At 38.1% G+C, this 27,006-nt stretch overlaps 1 protein-coding gene across 3 annotated transcripts in view; it reads left to right on the top strand.

Annotated features, from left to right (window-relative positions):
* Positions 1 to 27,006, top strand: part of LOC122410838 (probable cationic amino acid transporter) — a 67,509-nt gene that overhangs the window by 29,500 nt on the left and 11,003 nt on the right. Inside the window, exons 1-4 of one of the 3 annotated variants that reach the window (XM_043419293.1) lie at positions 2,109 to 2,250; positions 5,612 to 5,765; positions 8,257 to 8,487; positions 18,956 to 19,164. In XM_043419293.1, coding sequence (XP_043275228.1) covers positions 5,672 to 5,765; positions 8,257 to 8,487; positions 18,956 to 19,164 — 534 coding nt within the window. In that variant the 5' untranslated portion in view covers positions 2,109 to 2,250; positions 5,612 to 5,671. Of the gene's footprint in view, positions 1 to 2,108; positions 2,251 to 5,611; positions 5,766 to 8,256; positions 8,488 to 9,548; positions 9,667 to 18,955; positions 19,165 to 27,006 lie in introns of those variants that run through there. The other 2 variants (XM_043419286.1, XM_043419298.1) reach the window with 2 other exon arrangements.

The following is a 27,006-nucleotide window of genomic DNA, read 5'->3' as shown; positions in this document are numbered from 1 at the left end:
AGCACGTCCTGAAATACTATTCTAAAGACCTTCGGGCCAAACTCCACACTCCCTAAACATCCGTACGGATTGGCCCAAGTAAAATCTCATTGGAAGCCAAAACACGTGAATAAAAATCTTTGTGAATTATGTTTTTCAGGCAGTTTATAACACGCGTCACAAAATTCACATATCGCGAGAAAATTACGCTAAAAACCTGTAAAACTTTCAGTGAAATGTCTGAAGAGAAATGGATGTTAGTTTTAGATGGTGGAATGGCCGGAATTGTGCTTACACGTATACGATGAGAAGAAAATGTAGAGAGAGAAACGTCATTGAAAGAATGACCACTAGATCGCTATAAAACAAACAGGTTTTTAGCACCGCTAAATTTATTATTTCCACTTGTTATTCTACTCCCATTTAAATCATTATTCCATAAAAAAAAAAAATGGTTTGAAAATCCAATTGTGATTGAAATACCGGAATCACGATAAACTTGGCATGTCCAACTGATCTAAATTGGGATACTGCTCATTGGCAACTTAACGACCTCACTACCTTAAGACTATAAGTTAATTTATCGATTCAATAATGTCTTTATCGCTACACGACTCCGATGAATATTTCAATTGAATTACAAGTTAGTAATGTAACGACTCACCGACGTAAGCAATGATAAGTATATAGCCAGAACTGTTCTATCAACGAGCAATTCATCAACTCTCATACCGGACAGTTCTCAACTCCTGAATTTTCACAGGAATATTGATTGTAGCAGAAAATCTTTTCACGAGAAATTTCATAGTGTAAATAATTAGGACTCATATGAAATTTAATTTGATATGAACGGGTGAAACTTTATAGACCGAATCAGTTTCCACAGCTGACAAAATTTGGATCATCTACAGTCGCGGCAATGACTCTGAGACAAGTACATTTATGCACATAACTAGTCGCTGCCAGAGAGTTTTTTTTACCGGAGCGATAGCGTTTCCCGTTGTCTTCTAAAATTTTCAAAATTTGTTTCTTTAATAATTAATTAATTACAGTACAGTAATTCCGAGAATACTGCACGGAGAAAACGGATTCGTTTTGTATAGTAAAGAATATATTATTTTTCAAGAATTTGAAAGTATTTAGGCGTCGATTACAAACAGCATAGTATTTTGTTGAATTTTGCTATTTTTCGTCCTTTGAATTCTAAACAGCTTTATGTAGATAGCAAAAAGTGATGCACGTCAAAACTATATTTCGTTTTGTTTTCGAACGTTACTGTCATCATGTCAGACCAGCACTTACTAATAAGTGGAAATTTATTGTAAATCACAAATTTTGACTGTCAGCATAGTAAATTCTGTGATAAATACACGAATATACACCGAATACGTGTGACATTTTACCATGCAGATAGAGTTTTTTTTCAGGCTTGCCTGAGCATACTTAACAATATAAACATTTGAAGTGACTGAAAACATTTTTTTCTATACTTATAGAGAAAAAGACTCTTGAGTCTTTTGGACAAAAGGTATGCGTATTGGTCTTTTTACTATGGTGGATAGAATAATTCTTATAACTGCTCTTCGAATTAATGCTGCAATCCAGTATACGTATAAACTGCCCCCGAGATACTATTATCTTAGTACTTTCCTCTAGAATTTTCGGCTTCGTTTTCTCCGTGTGTGAGTTGACGTATTTTTAATTTTTTTTCTTTCCATTTTTCCTATAACGCTGCTAGCTGATATCACGATATTCTGGAATTTTTGCCGCCTTTATTCGTGCGTCATTACGGTTTATCGCGTACGAATATTTTGCACCTCCTCCATGCAGATTCAGCGAAAAAGTGTAAAATTTCTTGTATTTTCGGTTAAAAATTTTTGCGAGCGATGTCAAATGTGTATTCGCTGGGATACGGTCTCACAACGAACTTCCGTAATTTCAGGGAGTTTCTTCTACCGAAATTCCTCCCGGGAAAATCACTGAGTAAAAATCGTTCAACGACACAAATTTTACTTGACTACTGTGGAATTTCTTGATAAGCCGACAATGAATTTGAGCCGTAGATGCGATCAGAACACGATTGAAATTCCTGGAGTACATTGCATGCGAATTACACCCTACATGCCGCTCTCTCGTACGTGACGATGGGGTGGCGAAGATGTGGTACAGGGCGACTGTAACATAGACCAAACGGGGATCTTTGTATGAGTGGCATTGTTCGTGCTCACGAGTGAAACTCCCAGTTCTGCCATCGAATTAGATCGAGCATCGGTACGCAAATTGCAATAACGAACGAGTACGTAGACACACGCATAAACGGCAACTAACAGCATTGGAACTTAATGAAATCACATGCTCGTCGAGCTACCGTAGAAGAGCTTTTTCGATTCACTGCAACATTCCCAATGCATAATATGCTGTTTTATGTTCTCCATTACCTCAATATCGTGTTAAGCATCGTTATAGCGTTGTATTCCTAAGACCATTGTTGTCTGCTTCAATAGTTTTTTTTCCTTATGAATATTATTCTCAATTTTATGGAAATTCTCGACTACGTTTCTCATGCGTGCATGCGCTATTCGGAAATCTGAAATCAGACCATTTTATCCAAATACAAAATGATCTGTCAGCGTATTCTGCTACTTCATATCTTGGCTATGATGTCCCATAAGATTTATAACGAAGAGAAAAAAGCTTCGTTCAAACATGGAACAAAGAATGAGCTAAAAACTTCGAGAGCTTCCACAATCTCATTTCTTTAAAAAATTACAAATACAACTAAAGTGAAAAAAAAACAACTTTGGACGGAGTGCTTTCGTGAAGTTTTTAGCTCCTTTAGCACCCACGACAGACTGTGTGTTTTGAGGTTATGCTACTCCCTCGAAACAGCCGAAACTGTCTCCCACTCCGAATCCATCCGCTCTCAAACAACCTTAAAATGCTTCCTTTTTTTTCATTTCTATTATATATGCGTACACTATGGAATACCAATGGAATTCTTCTCGCGTGCCAAAGTTTTTCAGAAAAGTTTCCTCAGCTGTGCATTCTGTATGATATTAAGGTACATACACCGGAACCAATAAGTGTGTTACATCGTGTGACTTTCAGAGGAGCAAACCGCGTGACTGTATACACATGCGAGCATATAGTAGAGGAAAAAGGCTAGGACGAACCGAGTCGGTTTTTCTTTTTATTTATCTCGAGGAACAACGGCGTGCGGCAACTGGTCAAACTTGTCAAATACTCGCGACTGCAGAACTTATCTCGATTCTTCGGCATCCCTCGTTTCCCCATTTTTCGTCTTTATCGTATTTCGTTTGCTTCGAAACGTTTTCCGGTGATACGACGCCGGTAAAGTGTGTGTGCACTGGAAGTTGAAGCCAGATAAGAAAACCAATAACCAACACAGGGAACAAACATAAAAGCACGCTGACAGGATATTGCTCGTGGGATATTATTTATCACCCGTATTTGAGCATCATTATTCAGTTCATCGATGCAGAAATCGCGATAACGGGAAGCAGGAAATTTCAACGCTCGCTGTTTAATCTAAACTGTTTGCAAAGAAGAGATTAACAAATTTTAGTTGTGTGACGTCCTGGAAACAACTTTTCGATCCGTTCACTCTTCTATTCGTGCGCTCAAGCTGCGATATCTTGGCGAGGAAAAACTTGGCTAGAAGGCTTTTGAAATGTGATGAATACTGGTATGGCCACACGCTGTTGTCACTACAATGGTGAAAGCCTGGCGTCAACTACCTTTTTTTGCAAGTATTTTTATAATGAAAACGAGCGTCCATAAACTCGTTAAAATGCACCATTAGCAACACTCGGATAAAAATAAAAATGTTTTTCTCCACTGTCTCTAGAATAAGAGACGTAGATGAAAAATTCTTCGTTTTATGGACGAAGCAAATTTTCAAGTGGCGTTTTTAATTGTGTTTCGGAATGTAAATCGAAGAAGTTTAGCATTTTTGAACTTGTTACAAAAATAATTGGTGGAAGACAGAAAACACTCGATCATACGTATCATCATAGGATCATTCAGAGACTCGTTAAGGAAGCTCACGCGAATCTAATGAAAATCGAAAATTCCAACTTTAAGAGTCGAAATTTGAAAATATGCTAGAAATATATACCGTGCATCTATTCCCGGAATTATTATAAAATCTATCATTTAGTTGTTGAGAAAACAATTAACGAAAATCACATTTTTTTAAGGGTTATACACGCTCTTATGGCAGGCACACTTCCTCTGCGACCATTTGGATTTAATGAAATAGAATCCTCCCAACTTTAAAGAGCCATAAACGAGAATAAGGAAATAGAATGTTTTTAGATATCAATGATGTCCTGAGTGGAATGGAAAAAGAAAAACTCTTATTTGAGGTTAACGAGTAACAAAAACATAAACGGTGGAAGATTTGACAGTACCATGAGCCAGATGGTTAGAATATGCATATACGTATATGAATAGAAAATGGCTGATGTCACATTTTGTTTGACGATTTTACTACGAAAGTATTCTAACCGCTATAATCAATATTAAAAATTTATCAATCTCGACAAATAAGTTGCATATAATTTTAATAATTAAATAAATTTAATAATAGAATAAATTATAATGGTTTCTTGGATTATGAAAAAAGCAAAAAAGTTCAGTTGCTTTTTAGAATCATAAGTAATGGATGATCTCCTCAAGGTAGAACATGCCCGTAGGATCGTATTTTAAGGGTGTCTAAATTGGCTCGATTTTTACTTCCTAAATAAAGATATCATCACTCGAAATTAATGTCAGAGTTATTAATTCAAAATTGTAAATATATTTTTTCAACTTATTTTTTGGCGAATGAAATGACAAACCATTAATTAGTCGGGGATCTCTCAACCCAAAATTTCATTAGTCCCTGGCAAAAATACTATAGTTTTTTATATAAAAAATCGGTTTAGAGAGCGCAAAGGGAAAACGCAAAGTAAAATGAATGAAGAAAAAAGTATTAATAAAACGACAGAAGGCTATGACAACAATGAGCCAAGCCGAGAAGAAAGGCAATACCGAAATAAGCAAACTTGAGGTTACCAGTGCTCATATTACCAATTTCGTTCAATCTTTAACGTGTAATATATCTTTATTACTAATAAGACAATCGTCTTGAAATTTTTTCCAGACCCTCATTATTTACTTCATTGTTATTGTGTACTTTTTCATAAACTTTGTAAGAAGCGTTTATTGGTTATATGGAAAGATAAATAATTTTTAACGCATAGTCCCTATACTCCTGTATGTTTTTCTTCATATTTAAGCACGTTTATCTAAATAACCAATAAAACGAACCCTTTGAAATTTGATATGCGTGTCAGTCAACTACCCATTCAAACTCTGTGTATATTTCAAGACTTTCTTAAGAAAATCGTTTCGCGGATGAACTACCCTAACAAATATTGAAAAACTATTTAGAACGGAATAACGAGGATTCCTGTCTGGATAGTTTATTTTATGACATTGCTCAATACACCACCGACCTATTTAATGTTCGAGAACCAGTCGAGTATTGAAAGTTTCGCTATTCGTAAGCATAAATATGAAATGATAAGTGAAATTTTTTTCATTTTTCAATGTTTTATATGTTTAGAAGTGCCTGACGACTCTAGACTTGACGTCCCTTGGGGTGGGCTCCTGCGTGGGGACAGGAATGTACCTGGTTGCGGGTATGGTGGCGCGGAGCGTCGCTGGCCCCGGCGTCGTCATCTCTTTCATTATTGCAGCCATCGCTTCCATTTTCTCCGGTTAGTATATTATACTGTTTCCTCAGGTGACCTGAATAAATATTGTTTTATGCTCGTGATGAAATAAAAAAGTATTACTCGACGGATAAAAAGAGTGTTGGAATGTTATGCCGAAATAATCAATCAATTCAAACATATTCGAACACCCTTAACCGCTGCACTATTTTTTCGTTGCTGTTGTTCCTTGTTTTTGTACTCAGCGGTTCTTTTTCCGTCAGGAAACTATAAGTGATTGGAGAAAACCACCGGTTTGCCGAGCTTCTATATATTATGCTTAATGAAAGCTCTCTCCAAATATTTTGTGTGACTGTTTGGTTTTCCCAACTAGAATAATAGAGGGTGCTTAATCATAACCATATGGGGTGGTACTGAACGGTTGAAATATTACAGAAAAACTTTGAATCATCCAACGATCCAGTAGCAAATAGTTTTTTTTTCTTTGTCTTTCATCCTGGGATGTTTTTACAACATTTTATTTCGTCATTTTATTCATTTTATATCTGCGTGAATAAAATCACTTAAAATCAGTTATTGATTTGTAAAATCTAAAGCACTCGTGCTTCTCAGGCAGAAAAATTAATCGAGCTAATCGAATAGCTGGACGAACGTTTTCCCTTCTACGGAATAAAGATTTTTTATAAAAAAATCAGTATGCCAACGCTGTTTAAGGACGACTCGCGATCCGTGCGGATGCGACATTAAGGATAACGGCGGGGGTACAGTCGGCTATTACGGGAAGTTTGACCCGACTGCACGCGCTCGGTGACGATTGCTTTTCCATCCAATGTTTCCGTAATCTCAGCCAGAGAACGAGAACCGCGATGGAGAAAATGTTTTTTTTGTCCCACAACGGCTTCGCAGGATCGTTATACAGCAGAAAAAAACTGGCTGGGCGTATGACATCCGATAACGGTCGCATTAACAAAAAAGTTTAGTTTCTTCAACTTTTTAATTGTTTTTCCTGGTGCTTATTTCTAATGGAATATGAGAGAAATTCTGCAATTAATGGTTCTACAAAAACTCGGTAATGTGCAGCACTGCCAGGAATGAAAACATTCCCAAGACGACTGTTTTAAATTCTTGGATGGTCGTTTTTATCTGTTTTAGAAATCCCGCGATAATTCTGCAATTTTAACGAGCTTAAAATCAACCGGATTAACATAAAAATGATTTTTATCACCGCATCCCTTCCCATGTACTCATTTCAACTGTCCAGTAATCATCGATTCATATTTTTCTTACTGTCAATGTTCTACGATTAGAACTTTCATCACATTTATCGACTGAGAAAAACCGCTAGGGATGGTATGCTCCTATTAGCCCTATTAAAGGTATTATCACGTCGATGATACACCTAAATGCTTACACATATACATCCTGAGCCAATATAATTATATATACACGTTTACACCTCATCCTTCTCCCACGATCTTCGGCTTTCCATCTTCCGTAATTAATTAGTTGTCGTCCGCATCATACCACATGGATCGCCAATTAAATAAGCTGGGGATGGTGATGGCTGATGTATTGCTCGCGAACCGGATCGAATCGCGAGTTGATAAACGATAGAACCGAAATTAGGTGGAGAATAAAAAGTGGTGAATTTCTGGCGAGACGAGAGAGCGTGCATTTTGACAGCTGGAATCGTGTGCATTACGTTTCTTCGTACAAACATTCCAGAAATTCTTGGCTCGAATTTGCTTGAAATTTTGATTGAATTTGTGTGGTTTATGAGGGAAAAATATTTTTTTGTGACTGACATCAATAGTATGCAGTAAAATAACTAAGGGGTCTAGCCTAATTAGAATTTTCAAAAAATCGATTTTTTTAATTATACTTTTTGAAAGTATGTAATGTTTAAAAGTATTGTACTAAAATTTCATAAAGATTGAGCAGTCCAAGTGTACTTTTGAGCGACGTTTACTTGGCTGTCTGAGCGCGCTAATGCGCACTGCCTAGTGCGGTACCTCCCTTTGCTTAAACACGTTTTTCTCAAAATTACGTTTTTGGACGACTCGTTGATAAAATCTCCGAAACTATTCCATCGATCCTTCCCAAAATTTGACTACGTGTTCTTTATGACTATAGCTATAGCACATATCATACGAATTTCGAGATTTTGAGCGGAACTATTTTTTTCGGCGAAAAACGACGAAAAAAACATGCCTTTTCGTAGTTTTTGGAAAAATAGTGGCCATTTGGTCATTTTTGATAAAATCAAAAATCGTGTGATATGCCCTATAGCCATTTACCTATTGAGTCTAAAACTAATTTTTTTTTCTCAGATCATCCATTCTAGAGATTTTATCAACAGCGCACACCCATTTTTTTTGGACCTGTCTTCCCCCCATTTTTCTGTACGAAAACAGAGTAGAATAAAAATTAAAAAAAAATTTTGCGTATTTCAAGAGTGTTTTTTTTAAGCCTAACATTTTTTATATCCATATTTATAATTTATAACGGTGCAAATATTTTTGTCATCTCGTTCCAGGAGCGTGCTATGCCGAATTTGGCGTCAGAGTGCCTCATACGACCGGAAGCGCTTACATGTACAGTTACGTGACCGTAGGCGAATTAATTGCATTCATTATTGGATGGAACATGGTGCTGGAATATCTTATAGGTACGAGTGCTTGTGCGTGTGCTCTGAGCGCCTGCCTCGATGCCCTAGCCAACGGGGCGGTATCCGAAGCAATAGGAAACAGCGTTGGCACCATTTTTGGTAAGTTATTTTCGCCAGCCTCTTAAGAAGCGTCAACCCCATGAATTGTACTCTAATTTCGATCAGTTTTCAACTAAATTTTACTTGTTATTTGACAAACCTTAGAAACATCGATTCAGCAATCGCTAAACTTGCAGATTCAGTTTCCTTCTGTACGAGGAACAACTACAGTAAAAAGCTTATGTGATTCGACGTATAGCAACGAATGTCAGAAAAGCAATATTGAGACGACTGCCTGAGAAAATGCCAAAAGCTAAGAATGTCTGTAGGGTTACGAATTCATGAATTATTCAGTGTTATGAGAAAGGGGACGCGCGGTTTTCTAGAACACATGTGATGATCAAGGGAAGCGTCCTGAATATACGACGCTCGTCCTCCCAGATGTATATTCAGCCTGTTGAGGGCGCTCTAGAAACGTCGAGACTTCACTTACGGTTGTTCGAACATATTTTCGTCCGTGGAACGGCACTCATTCCTTTTAATTGTTAATTCTAGGGAGATTCTTGCAGCTGCAGTTATTTGCATGGACGCTTGATGCAAGCTCGACTTTTGTTGTCCCAACGACCGCATGTTCTAGTAAATACAGTTTCGATATAACGCACGGAACCCCAATTCCCAGCGTACCTCATGCATATTTACGATGATATCCTAGAAAGCTTTTGTCCGGTGAGCACATAACTCAGTTTCACAAGAACAATATTGCAGTGATGGTGTTATCATTGATAGATCAGATGGACCAATGATACAACCGCCACATCGATTCGTTACACCGTCACATTCCAACAGAAACAGTTTATTGCATGAACCCACTTGCAAAGATGCGTGATGAAAAAACTTCGAGATGGAAGAAGGTTTAGGCGAGGGTGAGGGTAGAGCATGACTCGGAGTTTCCATCGGAATACGGGAACAGCGATAGCTTATCGTTGTGGCGGGCTTGAACTTTACCAAATCTCTTCATTCTCACTCACGTTTTTCTTCTATTTCACTGGAGATTGAAGTTATTGGGATTCTTGAGATGAAAGTGGCTTCTTACGAAATTTCATATGATAAAAAGCTCCATACTTTCAGGGATCGTAATTCGTCATTCATGATTCTTGAGTACTAAGGATTGTGCGCAAATGACAAAACTACATGCTCTGTCGCAGGAAATCGTGACTCGCTTCATATGGGAATCACGAAGTAAGTCTTTTGTCTTTGTACAACTAGTTCAATTTAATGGCTGAAAGACTGTGAGCTGAATGCTAAAAAAAGGATCACGACAACTGAGATGTCCAATGTGTTGTTATGGGAAAAAGGGCTTTGGTGATTTTAAATGAAAAAGTAGAGTGTCTACTGTCTTTTTCACCTCATGAGCGTGAGTAAAACACAGGCCAAGACGTTTCGTTACACTATTTAAAGGTTGCCTAGACCACCGCGTTTATTTGAAAGCCTTTCAAGCCTTATGACACTCGGAGTCACTCGACATTTTGAGGTAGTTTAGAAGAGAGCGTTAAAGTCGCAATTGAATTGCGGTATGCTTGTTTTTCTTGAGTAGAGGGTCACCCGTCTCTCGGTGTGATAGACTGCAAGGATGGGTGGCAAGCGAATTTCGAGCTGCTGAGTAAAAGTGGCATTAAGAAGTTAATACTCTGTAATTGAGCCTCTTACGGTGGAATTACTCTCGTTCCCAAGTTGCATCAACGAACAACTCTGACGAAAAAAATGGACAGAATGTCCACTCTTGTGTAGGAGTTTATTCATTCCCAGCACGTTTCGCCCAGCTCCCTTCATACCGGAGTCGGAGCTGCGAGGAGTAAATTGGATAGGACAGAGCAGAACATGTCCCACTCTGCACTATATTTAATTCATGAATTCATGAAACCTTGCACGTGGACTCACAGCTTTGCAGTTCTATGGGCGATTGCTCTGTAATCCTTTTGGTCCAAACCATTTTGGTTTCGTCGTTCCTATCAGATGAGTTACCGTTAGATTTCTATATAATTATCATTTTTGGTATTGAAGCCTTCAGAAAGTATGACCATCTGAAGCTCAGCTGGCTCTTGTAAGCGTCGAAATGACCGATGAAATATCACAATGTTGTGTGAAAGAATGTTTCGTGCATTGGTGGTAACAACACGGAGAAAACGAGACCAAAAATTCAAGAGGAAATTACTAAGAATTTAGTATCTCGGAGGCAGTACATACCTACTGAATTGCAGCATTAATTCGAAGAGCAGTAATAAGAATTTCTCTATCCACCATAGTAAAAAGACCAATACCTTTTATTCAAAAGACTCAAGAGTCTTTTTCTCCATAAGCATAGTAAAAAATGTTTTCAATCATTTCAAATATTTATATTGTTAAGTATGCTCGGGCAAGCCTGAAAAAATACTCCATCTATGGTAAAATGTCACACGTATTCGGTGTATATTCGTGTATTTATCACAGAATTCACTATGCTGACAGACAAAATTTGTGATTTACAATAAATTTCCACTTATTAGTAAGTGCTGGTCTGACATGATGAGTCATTTCGAAAACAAAACGAAATATAGTTGTCACTTGTATCACTTTTTGCTATGTACATAAAAAACTGTTTAGAATTCAAGGGACGAAAAATTGGAAAATTCAAAAAATACTATGCTGTTTGTTATCAGTGGCTAAATACTTTGAAAATTCTTGAAAAATAATGTATTCCTCACTGTACAAAACGAATCCGTTTTCTCCGTGAAGTTGCATGCAAATATGAGGTGGAAACCATTATCGTCTGTACGTGCCACAATGGATTGTTTGTGCGAAATCTCTGTATCAACTACTTTCCCAATGCTTTCCACACTACGGTTGCAATAACGAGAGAAAAGTTTACAGGTTCACGAACTCATTCTACGATTTTGCTATTGCTTTCAGTTATAAAGGTTACGCCAGCTTATTGCAAACTCCAAAGCGTTATTTCACATGTAGTTTCTATCATTCTGTGTACAAAAACATCGCTCATTTTATCTTTGATTCGACTCCAATTCAGATACAACATTTCGCGTCGGTGTTAAGACTCCGTTTCTTCAGGGACTAGATTTTAGACGCTGATAAGTTTGCTGTCGAGCAAAACATTCGTCGACACCCACCAATTTAGTTTACGATTATTCTAATGAGGAATTCTTTCCAACGTCCTTGAGATTTCCAACGTTTCAATATCAATACAAGTCAAAAAAAAATACTGTTGCACTTGAATTTTTATAAACGATCGAATAAAACTTGTCGATGTGTAACGAGAAATCGAAACTGGAGTTCTGGCCTAAAATTTAAATCCGTGTAATTCGGGTTAAGTGTTTTTCTGCGACTCGATTCCCCCTCAAGATTTTGAGGAGTCGAGGTAGATGTTTGAACGAATAGGTCCGATGTTACATAATAGGGACTATTCGAAGCTAAAAAAAAGATAAGTTTTCTTTCTCCTTACAATTATTCTCAGCTATATCAATAACAAAATAAATTAATAAATTTTGTTCGATCTTTAAAATTTTGACATTGTTTCACTGAACACCGAATGAAATTCTTAAAAATGATTGATACTAACAGCGGACCGTTTTCTGAGGAACCCCAGGAACTTTAGACTCCTACAACTTTCAATACATTCCATTATATGCGAGGTAGCGATTCAATCCACCAAACAATCGCTATTTGGTTGTTTCAATAGACTTGAAGCTTCGTGGCAGATCATGAGGTAACGGTTCACCGAACCGAGAGACTGCAAGTGATAGAGCCTCCCGGAAACGAACCGAGGTATATGACTTTGCGATGAGTTTCCGTGGTTATCCACAAACGATGTGCTCTCTGTTGCTCCTTACCGTAGTATATTATATTGGCTTTACCGCACATGGTTTCCGGAGCGGTGTTTACAACGAGAATTCGAGAATTCTCATATGAACGTCTTCGTCTCATTATTCTTCACACGAACTTGTGAGACTGAGCTGGCAGGTTCCAAATTTCGGTACAAAAGCCCCGGAACTGAAGCTGCATCGGCAGAGCGACATTGAGATATGGATGGAATCGTTATTTAAGCAGAGACTGATTTTTTAATCCAGAGGCTTCATTCCTATCAGAAGATAGAAAAAGAATTTCAGAAAAGTGATGGAAGATCGGTGCCCGATGTTCGAATCACTGTTCAGCAGACTGATGGGATCGCGACGCCTTAATTAATTTTTTCAAATAAAGATCCTGTATTAACGGATGAGAAAACTTGAACGCGTCGTTGCACTTTAACTTTGCTATAATCTTCAAGTTTCTCGGTTTACTTAGCCCCACGCCGTTAACTTTATTCCGAAATTGCTGGAAGGATAAATAGCGAAGCCGCAAACGTATTTCTAGATGTTCCTTTCACGTTAGTTTATTATGCGTGTAATTCTACGCCCACGCGGATAGAGCCGAGTATAGACGACGCGTCTGGAGTCGTTATCGAGGGAGCAGAAGACGGTATTTTGATGGGCAGATATTGCGGACTGTACGTGTAACGTACACAAATATAAATACACTTGTATGTGTGGATGAAAATATATAAATAGTTTCCGTAGTCGTGTGAACGTGGAAACTTGTCTGTGTGAATATTTGGTTAAAGTGTATTCCGAGAATACACATTTAGCATATGAGCATCAGCGCTTGCGCGGATGGAACTTGGCCCTTCACCGGCACCTGTGGACCTCATCGATCCAAACCGCCGGTTAGGAGCGAGTGAGCGAATAGACGGGTCGCCATACTACGCTACGACGATGACGACGACCGAGACTACGGCAGGAACGAGGATACCAGCTCTGCCACCCCAGCTGCACATTTAGCGTACTTCGTCGTCCGATCTATTGTATAGTATCTTACGATCCTTATCATACTCGCATTTCCTATCTTTTCTAACTTTTTAAAGTTATTTGTTCTTGAAAATTTCAACTGAATTGATGAATTTCAACATCTTTGCCAGCTTGTCTGCTTGTCTGGTAGGCTCGAATTCGTGTCAAGCTTATTTCCAAGCATTTTGGAACGTCTGACTTTTCACGCTCGAAGTCAAAATGTACTTTCGTTGTCCTGATTGACTTCAACCCTTTTTCGAAGGTACTTCAGCTATCGATGGGACTTTGGGCACTGACTGATCGACATTAATTTTTACCAGGTGCATCTACAACCTCATACGAATGGCAGCAGACCCACACTCTACTCTCGCTCTCCTCGTTATAGTATAGTAAAAGTACTACCTTAACTTCCCTAGCTGATGAGCAACGAAAGCACGTTTTTTCTTAGAGAAAACATTTACGTCGTATCCTGACGTTACAGCCGTGGCTATTTTTAATCAAGAGAAAGAGGTTCTTTTTATATTCTGTTTGCTGCTCTACATCGATATCGATCAACGTTCCAATGAACATTTATATTGAATGTGAAAATATTCCACTTATTTATGGATTCCAAACGTTCTTCACCAAAGTTCTGAAAACTCTTTCTGAGCTTCGCTTGCTCGAGGTCTTCCTTAATGATTGACCAAGCAGGATGGCCTTAAACGGTCCTAACCAAGTACGACTCATTGGGACCTGGATCAGGACTGTTACACGAGGCTCTACGAGGGCGTGCCTCACGACCGTCAAACTATTTAGCTCCAACATTGAAGCGTGTGCCCCTAACCTCAAAATTGCGAACCCCGCGTATCCGTGTCTCCCTGGTATCGTGTTTTGCTCATTTGATATTCCATCAAGATGTTCATTCGAAGTGATAACAATTGCAAACTCGATGGTATCTTAGGCGTCCTCAAATGCATTTTCAAATTAGTATCATGTGTCATATTGTAGTGTCGAGCTTTTTCTGGAAATGAATACCGACCTGAAAAACGAAAATGTGTTGCTAAATTTTTGCTACAGAATAACGACCGTCCTCTTTAAGGCTCTACTCAAAAACAACGCTGCTCCAAACAAGTCTACTCTCAAATTAGAAAAATCAATACAATGCAATATGTCTCCTCTTTTGTCATTAATAATCTGTGTCATCCGTCTAGACATGTTAAAGAGTAGAGACGTTGTTATTTATGCATAAAATAAAAATCTCTAGAATGCAAATGTTATCGAGTAGATATATAAGAGTCGAGTTATGTTGCAGCGAGTCAACAATTCTACTTTCAATAAACTTATTCAACAACAGTTCTTCTCTAAATACATGTTTAAAGAGCGGAGTCGTTATCGAGTAGAGCTGCGATGAGTATAGTTATGAATAGTTGCTAGTTAACAACTCTGTCGGTAGCCATTCTTGATAACAACTCCGCTCCTTAATAACTGCGGACGTAGAGAACTTCTACCCTCCTTAACATATTTATTCCGGTGCGATATTTAATCCCCAATATCTCTACTCTTGATGATTTTAGAACATATCTCATTATGAGTAGAGATATTGAAGATGATGGATTATACACGAGTAGACGTAGAGTTGTTATGAATTTCGGAGTAAAGATTTTAGAAGCAGAGTTGTTTTTGAGTAGAGGCGTAAAGGAGATGGTTGTTATTCTGCTGCTAGGGCGAGTGACATGTCCTCTAATACGAAATTTCTAGGATGTTTCGTAGACAAAAATATCAAATTTACGGTATCAAATGTAAAAACAAAACAAAAATTCTCAGACTAAAAAAATCATTTCATAGAGCGACCTATTTTTCTTAATGTAAGATCGTTTTTAAGGATACCATCTTGAGGAACTAACTAGGCAGTTTAATCGCAGTCTAGCCAGATGGCCTGACCAGGATATGATGATTTTGGGCGTAGGATTTTCATTCAGAGCGTTATTAAGGAAGTTGAGGCATTAGAATGAAAATGATGCCACCGCTTTTAAACCGATTGCATCTTATAAAGTGAAGTGTAAAAAAAAATCAGTTAAATTTTCAGACAGTTTAGGAGCGTCGTTGCTGAGAAAAATCAATAACAATTTGGGCCAAATAACATGTAATCTTATGGAAGTCAAGACACATTCAGTGATATCTAAGTTAAAAATGATGCTAAAAATATGAAATTTTTTGGGCAACATGAGCAAGGCTTGCCGAATAATGTCAATTTTTTCAGATTTATTAGGAGATTTGCTGAGATTATATTAATAATAATCTGTTTTCCGTGCAGTTTTTTGAGGCTAGGATCGTCACTGTTCGTGTTTTCGACTGAGCTTTCACCAGTTTTTCGTCTTTTTTTCCCCAACTTTTCTTTAAAGTGTATGCAACATTGCCAAACTGTAAACTGGCCTAACTTTTGAAAGGTACAGGTCATCACTTTTGGGTAAAAAAAATGACTGTACAGCCTCAACTTCCTTAAAGCACCTTATAAGCCCCAATGATTAGCAATGAGGCAATCTCATAACGTCCTGAAATATTTTTTAGGTTGCTCCACGTGGCTTCGCCATACGAGCATTGCTATTGGGCACATTTGTTGCATCGTTCGAAGGACTAGCGCCAATGATCAATTTAAACAACGCTTTCTCTATTTCCTCGAACTACACCGAATATAACTTCACTTCAAGCCATTGATTGATTTTTTTTATCTATCATACTAGTTTGAGGCAAGAAAAAGAGAATCCGAGCGAAACGAGGAGGCATGAAAAGCTGTATTTTTTTATTTCCGAAGAGCCATCGTCGTTCGTTCCTGACATTATTGTCTGCTCGATGCATATGTGCTTTACGTGCCAATTGAATACCGGGCAAGGCAGAGGAAGAATTGATCCGCAGAATAATAATTTCCTTATGTTCGTTCAAACTGTGTATTTCTTGTTTCGTTGGCTTACTGCATGTTTCTAGAATCTGTCACTAATCGCATGAAGCTTCAATGCCTTTACTGAGCTTTCTCGATGAGAAAAACCAGTGATCGTAGAATAAAATGAATGAAACCCTTTTCAGGAGTGAAATTGGTTCGTTTGTACGCACGGGTTGTTGAGAATGCGATCAAAAATATGCTCAGCGGCAAAGACAATCTGTCAAAATTCCAAAAGTTGTGTTAACGTGCTTCTGGGCACTGAAGTCATTTGTTTATCATGTTTGAGCTTATGATACCTGGCTCAGTGTCTGTATACCCAAGAGAATTGGTGAATTTGATTCCAGTGTAAAATTACCATAATGTTGTCCACATTGACGATCAAAGCTTAAAGCCCCACAGAACTCGACCCAGTGAAAGAACGAGGCAGGCCGAAGGAATTGTTAATTTGACACATCGTGATGTATAAAAATGTGTTGATCGTGAGACACGCTGAAGGCATCAATCGATAAAGTTTCAAGCAGGTAGCAGGAGAGCCTTGAATTTATTTCGTAACAGAGGCGAAGGAAGCGTCTTCCAATCTCCTCGTTCGAAGATTCTATTCCACCAATTTCGTATCTTCCTTTTCTACATTTCCTTTTTTTTTGTGTTGGGCTATTCATCAATCCCCAGGTACCCTTTTTTTCTGCTCGCACCGGTCCAGTGAGTTCTTCTGTGTGGCATCTTTTTTGTAGCGTTACAGCGAAGCACTATCCTCGAATAAATACGAAATTGAAGCCACGTGCGGCCATTGAGTGACTCAACGATAAAATCTCTTGGAGCTCTCTCTCTAAAAGGTTCTTCACACCTGAAACGTCGTTAGCCAATGCCAAGGGCTTTTACTAACGAAAAAATCCAAAGATACGCGCTCGAATTCTGGATTCGGCATCGCTTTTATTATCTCACAAGACCTTTGAGTATGTTTGGCAATAAGTGGTAGCTCGCTATCGCATGCTTTGAAAATAAGTGCTTAGACAGTTTCGTAGATGCTGGGAAACAGGCTCGAACTTTCCATCGTTTAATTAACATTATTTCAATTTTGAAACTAAAATTGGCAAACTGCCGTGCACTGCGGAATTTAGTAGAAGGGCTGCACGAGATCGATAACGTTGACGACAAAGTCTTCGATCGATTGGCCGACTGCAACTTTGTGAATAAAGAAGAAATTTCATGCCACTTGTTTTTGTTTATCGCACGAAATTTATGATACACCTTGATCTTCGTCTTCACATTGTGTCCACACAACGTTATTGGCACGATTTTCGGTGTCACAAAAAACGCGTCAGTGCCGCACCACCCAGACGCCTATAAAGCTCCCAGTCCGTCCATTTTCTCTTTTTTCAATCCTAAACCATGTGAAACTACAAATTCGTGTTGGACCTCGTCTGATCGCGTCACGATAGACGACCAGGAGCACAATGCTCCTGGTCGTCTATTGCTCATGGTCCAGAACAGAGTGTTTGTTCTCAATTGCGGGTCGATTCATTTCCTCGGCGTACAAAACGAGAAAATCTGGAGTTGATTTCCACGAGGGGCAAACCCGCTGGTCAGTGCGCAGACCTGCAATAGCCTCTTCTACGAGTTTCGATTCGTATCGAAACGTTTCAGTATTGCGTTACACGAGTCTGAAACTCGGGACCCAAGTAACATTGAATGGATATGAATTCGTATCGGAGTACTTGTAAGAAAAAGTGAAAAGCAAAATCCTGAAGAGCTGCGACTAAATTGGGATTTTTTGACGATAGAACAAACAGGGATCCGCGTCACGTTCCATTTATCTCAATCTGCAATTAGCCAATAAATATTCAAGGTCGATGTGATCATATACAGACGTAAGTGGTTCTCGACGAGTAATAAAAGAACCACGCAGCTCGGCACTCATCTCTTCGCTATTTCGTACTTTTTATTTCTGACATTTAAAGCTACAGAGATTAGCCCGACGAGAGACGTCAAGACGGAGGTAAAAAGTATGCTCTTCAAATGGAGCTGCAGCAAGGGAGAAAGCAAGAAGGTGGAATAAAACTAGAAGTGGAAAGTCAGCAGATTATGAAGCTCGTTGAGGGGATATGCAAAAAGAAACAATGGACAAAAATGTTGAAGCCGAAGTGGTATTAGTAGTGCACGACGAGTCGGTACCAGCTGAAGTGGCCCTTGCGTTATTTATAACGTGCGGATGACTGATTTGAATTGCAGATATGACCAGTTTCGCTTCATCCTAGTCTCGTTGATGGAGGCAAAGCAAGGCTTTTATCCTTCGATGAAAAGAAGAAGAAAAATACTGAGTTGAGGGAGAGAGAGAGAGAAAGAATTGGGAAATGACAAGAGTTTGGGTGCTTAAAAGAATCGTACAAATACTTTTGAAGAGTGTTGATAATATAAATATTTCAGCCTTTTTAAGATTACTATTGGGCTTACAGTTCAATGTCTAGCAGAAAATCAGGTTATACATAAATACACAAAGACCTTAAGACAATCGGCTTAAGCCAGGTCGTCGCTAGAATTACGAGTTTTAAGCAGAGAATTTGAACGTCAGAATTCATGAAACAGAAATGCCATGAATTTGCGTGTACACAGCAGATAAGCTAAATAAATTAGGCTGCATTTGACAGCTATGATCCACGTGAATGTCTTTTGAGTATCATACATTTTTCGCCTAATTCTTTACTAACGAATATATTTTGATTCCGATTAATTCTTGTTGCAGGTCGCCCACCGGACTTTTTAGCCTTCGTAATCACATTATTAATGATGTTACTAATGGCAGCGGGTGTGAAAAAGTCTTTGGTATTTAACAACGTGTTGAATGCCGTTAATCTTGCGGTGTGGGTTTTCATCATGGCAGCGGGAATGTTTTACGTCGACTCGGATAATTGGGCGGAACACAAGGGTTTTCTGCCTTTCGGCTGGAGCGGGGTAAGTCGTGAAATGAAAAAAAAAGAAAACAAAAACAAAAAAATGAATAATCCAAAGCTGAAGATTTCCGTATTTCGTTATATGATTTCGAGACGTTGCTACTGTGCAAAATTAAATCTTTCCGCATTAGAGTTTTTAAAACATGATATCACTGGACGAGAAATATTTTTTGAAGCAACTCTGACGATTCTCATTTCTACGAAGAAAATACTGTCTGTGAAGCAACTTAATATCTTTTTGTCCTCCCTGGAACCTACTCTTTTCTGATGTACAGTATTTCTTCGAGCATTCCCATTCTGAACGTGATACAAAATTATTGGAAGAAAACTTGATTTCGCTTTTTCACTTCTTTCTTTCATTCTTTCCTCTTTTCTTGTTCATTTCGTTTGTCTGGTGGGATAGCACAACTATTACCTTCTGAAAAGGGAGTTCACCATGCGCTGGTTTCAGTTCTGGTCGTGATAAAAATAATGGTTCTATTGTAAAAATGTTGAGAATATATCTCGTGTAAGTAACTTCGCCTCGACGAAGATCTGAACGTGCCTGGGTCGCCAGGGGTTGTCAAATTCAGACCATTGTCTTGAGCTACTTTAGTGAAAATCCGATACGCCTGGACAGACTGGGACTTCGAGTAAATTCCAAATCATGAAAAAATGCAAAAGCGCTGTAAATAAGTTCGGACCGGTACACTCACTCCTCCCAAATGGTAAGTCCGAGTGATCGAAAATAGATAAACGTGTTTAAATATGAGGAAAAATACACTGGGGTATCAGGACTATGCGTAAAAAATCATTCACCTTCCCATATAACGAATGAGCGCTTCTTACGAAGTTTATGAAAAAAACACAATAACAATTAAGTATATAGTGAAGGTTTGGAAAAAAATTCGAGACCACTGCCTTACCAGTAATAAAGATATATTAAGTTAAAAATTGATCGAAATTGGTAACGAGCACTCGTAATCTCACATTTGCTTATTTCGACATTTTGTTTCTTCTTTATTTGGCCCATTCCTGTCACAGCCTTCTGTCTTTTTATTAATACTTGTTCCTTGATCCATTTTCCTTCGTGTTTTTCCTTTGCGCTCTCTGACGCAATTTCTTGTATAAAAAACCGTGGTATTTTAGCCAGGGACGAATAAAATTTCGGGTTCAGTCAGTGATGGATGCCCGTTTAATTAATGGCTTGTAATTTTACTCGCCAAAAGATAAGTTGGAAAAATTTAATTATAGTTTTGAATGAATAACTCTGACATCAATTTGTAGTGATAATATCTTTAATTAGGAAGTAAAAATCGAGCTAATTTAGACACCCATAAAATACGATCCTTCAGACATGATCTACCTTAATGTGCGCTAAGCCTACAGTCTATCAAGTGGTCACGATCAACAAAAAAAAAAACAACACAAAATACATGAACTCGCAACATCACGTTTATTCTAGTAGAAGTCTTATTGAAATGAAAAACCCACAAGAAAGTCGAGGTCATGGCAGTTACCATAAATGAATGGCTTCTCTTCACTGTGACAAGAAGTTTGTGAGGTTAACGTGCCAGACATTGCTTCAGAATCTCAGGTAGACCGTTGATAGGGTTGTAACTCAATATATGTATCGTGCTTTACTGAAGTTTCGATTCTCAATGTACAGGATGTTTCATATTAAATTGACTCACGATCCGAGAGTCACTCTAGAATTGAAAATAAATTATTTTGGACACGCAAAATGTAAACGAAATCCCAACGATTGAAGAAATAATATTAAGTAAAACTTTTTTTTCACACTTATACACTAAAAAATCTGCACAGAGAAAACAGATTCGTTTTGTATAGTGAGGAATATATTATTTTTCTAAAATTTTAAAAGTATTTAGCCACCGATTTAGGCCGCATAAAGTATTTACGCAGCATAGTATTTTTTGAGTTTTCCAATTTTTCGTCTCTTAAATTCTAAACAGCTTCATGTAGATACCAAAAAGTGATGCAAGTGAGAACTATATTTCGTTTTGTTTTCGAGTGTTACTCAACATGTCAGATTAGCACTAACTGATAAGTGGAAATGTATTGTAAATCACAAATTTTGACTGTCAGCATAGTAAAGTCTATGGCAAATACACGAATATACACCGAATACCTGTGACATTTTACCATACACAGAGTTTTTTTCAGGCTTGCTCGAGCATACTTTACAATATGAACATTTGAAGTGACTGAAAACATTTTTTACTATGCTTTAAGAGAAAAAGACTTTTAAGTCTTCTGAATAAAAAGGTATGGGTATTGGTCTTTTTCTATTGGTACGAGTCTCTTTCTTTCTATTTGTACCAGAAGTACATAAAATAAAGTAGCAAATTTCAGTCAATTACTGAAGAATTCACAGGGGGGGGGGGGGAGAAACTAACGTGAAAAGGTGACCTGTAGAACCGAGATAAATTTTTGTCAGCATGAAAGCTTTGGCTTTAAGAGTGACAGAAGAAGCAGAAGTGAACATCCCGCATATTTCGTCACGAAGGTAGACGTACATATTTCCAGCTTTTTTTTTTATTACAAATCTGGTAGGACAATAGAAGCTTGGCTAGTTGGGGAACAGGGGGAAACGGAGACCGGCGTCGTGGCTCTCAGAAAAGTTGAGTCTTCACAGAACGTGGTAAAGCCTCGCGGTCATGGGAGGCACCAAAATGGATGGTAGAGTATACATCACGCGATTGTGATGTCAAAAGAGGGCTGAGAAAGAGTAGTGGCTGGAAGGTAACAAACGTGAGTTTTCCTAGGCTAAGAAATAAAGAAAAAAAAAAAAGAACAAAAAATATTCGCCTGGTGGTCGAAACAATTTTCTCAAGCTTAGTCCATGTACCGTTCCGTTCATACTATGACCTGAAACAATGACAAACTTGTTGCACGACCTCGCGGACTTCTCGGTATAAACTGTACATACCTGTACATAAGTAACCTCGACGTAGGGAATGAGAAGGCAGAGGAAGAATAAGAGTGACAAGAGAGACAATGTGGGGATGAGGGAGGAATGAAAAAGGGAAGCGAGAGAACTAACAATGCTGTAGCCAACAGAGAAGAGAAAAAGCCTATGAGGATACATGACTCATATATTGCTCAGGCTGTACAACGTGTTAGCAATATATGTTTGAGCACCTCGTCGCCGAAAGCTCAAGCACATGCAGGCGACACTCGGATAAGGTTGAAAGTTTAGTGAGAAGAAACTTCAACTCCCATCTTTCGGTCATGGAAGCGACATTAAGAGAGACTCGACAATAGGGAAATTTTCGCGAGGATAAGAAATAGTATGACGGGTTGGTCCGTTAAAAAGATTAACGTCATCACCTAATAATTAGGCGATAACAAATTAAATCGACAACGACTCGATTCATTGAAGAGGCAAATTAAAAAAAAAAAACGTGTTAACTCTATCACCAGTGTTAGTTCAATGAAACTTTATTGAGAAATTTAATAAGTGAAACTTACGATTGAATCGTCGTGATTTCATTCACAAAACTGTACAAACGTTCGTGCTTCGAATACATTGTTTGACTGCGACAGTCACGTGATTCCTCGAACGATAGATTTTGCAGTATTCCATGAAGAAAGCCGCATATAGGTCCAACTGTGCAAAGATTCAGGATTAGTCAGTCGAGTGATCGATACAAAGCGTGCGTTGTGCCGTCGTCTCGGCGTTTAGATAATAAATCTTTTGGGAGACGGGGCATCTCTTATAAAATGAGGGACGTAAAAGCAAATGGCGAGGAGAGAAGCTAGGGAGAGATGCGAGAAATTGTGCAGGAGGCACCCACATGCGATAAATTAAGCTTGCGTAATCTATCTTCCCCTTCACCTTGCTTCCACACTTCCTCTCTTTTCCTTTTTTTCTCGCACTACCTTTTTCTCACCCTCTACGTGCACTCATCCGCTTATTGAACGAGCTCTCTAAGGATCTGGACACACACACACGAACCACATTGTCTTTTTTCATTTCCGGACTTTCTGGACCACAATAGTTGGATAGCTCATTTCAAAAAGTATATCTGCACACATACATACTTTTTACTCGTCTCTAATGAACTCTAGAGAGCCACGTTTCATTCGCTCGAAAACAAATAACCGGTGCAGATTGGCAATGGACAAATCTCTTAAGGTAGTTCATACACGAAACAATTCTCTTAAGAAAGACTTGAAATTTACTCAGAGTTTCAATGGGTAGTCGACTCACGGACATATCAAATTTTAAAGATTTAAACGTGTTTAAATATGAAGAAAAACACACAGTAGGGACTATGCGTAAAAAATCGTTTATCTTTCCATTTAACGAATGAACGCTTCTTACGAAGTTTACGAAAAAGTACACAATAACCATGAAGTATAGAAGGCTTGGAAAAAAATTCGAGACGATTGTTTTTTAGTAATAAAAATATATTACGTTAAAGATTGAACGAAATTGATGAAATAAGAGCACTGGTAACCTCACGTTTGCTTATTTCGGCATTTCGTTTCTTCTTGGCTTGGCTCATACTGTCATAGCCTTCTGTCTTTTAACACTTTTTTCTTGATCCATTTCTCATTGGGTTTTTCCTTTGCGCTCTCTAATGCGATTTTTGACATAAAAAATTATAGTATTTTTGCCAGGGACGAATGAAATTTTGGGTTCGGTTAGTGATGGATCCCCGTTCAATTAATGGCTTGTAATTTCATGCGCCAAAAAATAAGTTGGAAAAATTTATTTACAATTTTGAATGAATAACTCTGACATTAATTTAATGTAATAATATCTTTAATTAGGAAGTAAAAATCGACCCAGTTTAGATACCCATAAAATACGATCCTTCGGATATGATCTACCTTAATGAGTTTACTGGAAACAATAGTTTCTTCGTCTGACTGTAGATGCTTCACACTACTTGAGACTACTATACGCATGGAGTTTTGGCAGCAGGAGGTGAGCCTCTAGGAATGAGAAATCATCGCATGTACAAATCATTTAAAAACAAGAATTTAGCCAAATTCACTTTTGCAGACAGAGCATCAATAAAAAAAACCTTTTATTTTCGTTAAACAAAAAATAATGTCAACTTCCTCACTGTGGGTCACTTTCTTCTGAGCCGAAATTAATGTTTGTACTTTCATAGCTCAACACCGAGGCAATAAATATCATTTTTTTACCATTCATTGTGTCCACCAATCTTTCTCTCCGGCTACGTTGCCGCTGTAGTAGTCGTCGAGGCCAAGCTTGAAAGAGTATCAAATCCTTTTGAACGTTCTTAGCTCAAGGAAAAATCTCCGGATTAAGTCATGTTGATAGTTCTACCCACAAAATATGATAACGTAATGTGGTGACTTTAAGACAGAATTTAGGTCGAAGCTGTTCTCATCTTAGGCAAGATTTTTATCATCCAAGCGACAGTTTATAATGTTGAGACGAAAAGTCACTTTGAAATATTTGAATTGTGAGGAAATTTTGAAAAACATTAAATTTTTGTTAGCATTCTACACCATAATCGTCCTCGTTTCTTTTATTATTATTATTATTATTTTTATTGCTGACTGGAACGAAACTTATACGACAATGAATCGGATTTTTGGCTATTCTCGAGGTAACAGAAAACTTTTTATTCCCACATTCGGTAGCAAAGAGGATCGTTAGAAATGAAAAATTTTCTGTAAATAAGTTTTTCAAGTTACGGAGTAAAAAAGTTTTACTTGAAAATATTCGAGATGCATATTGCATCGTGTCATGTGATACCCTTCGATGTTTCGGTTTCCAAAGTTAATTCGTAAGTTTTACTACGTAACTCGGAGTAACCAGTCGAGTTCCGTAGGCTAATTTCCTCTGAGAATTGAGTCACACGATAGTCATAAAAAGTCAGATTAGTCGTACACAGGAGTTTACAATGCTGCTCTAGATATATCGTACGTACAAAGTATAAGCGAATTGCTTTCAATTTTTTGCATGCGACGTACACGAAACTTCAACGTAATAGAAACTGCAGGGAGGAATATAGGGGCGTCCTCACAATGTCGTCGTTATTCGGCAAAAGGAGGAAGACCGAGGATTCGACGAGGCGGAAATAATCGTGAACTTTTGTAGTAAACATCGTAAAAGTGTACAAAATATAAATCTCGCGTGGATGGAGCACCAAAAGGAACGAACATTCTGACAAGTGAACGTCGATACGTTGATCAGAGTAACAGCGAAATTCATTTGACATGCAACAAACAACTGGATTTATTAAAGTTGTTTTAATTATTATTATTTTATTAATTTCTATTTTTTTATTAAAATTCAAATTAAAATTCAAATTAAAAATCAAATTAAAATGTTGAACATCGTCTTTCTATCGAATTCTTGAAGAGCTTTAATTTTTTACCGTTTTTCCTTGGCACGAAGATGTGTTTTGATTTTGATTTTTTCCCAAATGCTTCATATAATTTAAGATAACGTGAGAGCAGTTCCAAAAAAAGAGCTCGTCAGCCGTGGTCCAGCTCACAAGGTGGCAATCACTTTTTGTTTATCGCACGAGTGAGAAGATGGAGAGAAAAAAAAAACTGAAACAAAAAATTCTCCTAGCCTCATCGTGCAAGTTCCACTTTGAACTTTCTGATACTCAGTACATTCGACCTTTTAGCGAACGCGCTTGTCCTTTTTTATTCTCGTCTTTAGTGCACTTGCTCAACGAATGGGTAGCAAACTTCAACTTCGGGTTTATGTGATACTGTGCATTGGCATTTTCAACAGTCCCTTGTTTTATTGAATAACAAAATTCTGTCGATGCCAAATGCTCGCTCAGGTATTGAGCCGTCTTTAAGGACATAACTCGAGAATGTGGGAGGATTAGCCGCTCGAACGATGCCATGGAAATTCATTTTTTCCTGACTGCAACGGAGTCTGCTTAATAACGCGTAGCAATCAGAGATTATAATGAGTGCAAATATGTCGAAAAAGAATATAAAATTCAACGGCTAAATATGGTGAAGCGTTAAATTATTCCCGAGGATCTCACTTCGAATAATTCCGTTTTCATATCGTTCATGGTTATAACGTCGGTGATTAGTTTGTGAATTCAGTCGGAACATATCGATTCTTATTCGTGTATGAACACCGGATGTTTGAAGAATCGTTTTCAAGAGTGCGTTGCAATCCGGCGACGTGGCTCTAATATCTTCAATCTCCACGGGTCGTTTCAGGCCGAATCAATTTCGTAGTCGTACTCGCTCTTTCGTAAAGCTTTTAATGAGCAGCTGATTCGACGATGGCGCACGAAAGAACACAGAATTGTAAATTACAAGTTTTTACTTCACGTCCCAGAAAATTCGATCGTTTTTGTGTCCATTTCGTTTCGGTTGGCCAATTTTTCAAACTATGGAAGAAGTTTGTTTTCGTGCACAGTTTTTAGAGGCTAAATTGATTGTCGAATACACCCTAATGAAGTGGAATATTTTATTCGAAGGCAAAGAATCGGCGTATTTGATTTAACAAAATTCTTTGATTGACAAAATCTTCGAAAGGGACGCTAACGTCCTCCATTTTCTTTCCCATACACTTTTCTACGGTATTTTTTTCACAGAGTACTCAGCAAGTTACCCAAAAACTCAATCAAGCTTCGGTCTACCTGGTTTCATGGAAGGGTTGTGATGATTAAACGAGTCACCATGACTTGACGGAGACTAGTCAATTCGTTGTGGAGGCTCTTGTGCATGCTGCCAGGTTCAATATCTCATTCGAAAAAATGAGAAGCTTGCGTTCTTCGGTACTCAAAGCGAGACCTCTCCGTCATCTGGTTGACGATGGTGAAGCACAAACGAGGTTAATCACTGCTTTGAAATATAGACTGTGAATGAATAA

The sequence above is a fragment of the Venturia canescens genome, chromosome 1, assembly GCF_019457755.1.
Source record: "Venturia canescens isolate UGA chromosome 1, ASM1945775v1, whole genome shotgun sequence".
Lineage (NCBI taxonomy): Eukaryota > Metazoa > Arthropoda > Insecta > Hymenoptera > Ichneumonidae > Venturia > Venturia canescens.
This window is presented reverse-complemented; position numbering and strand designations above follow the sequence as displayed.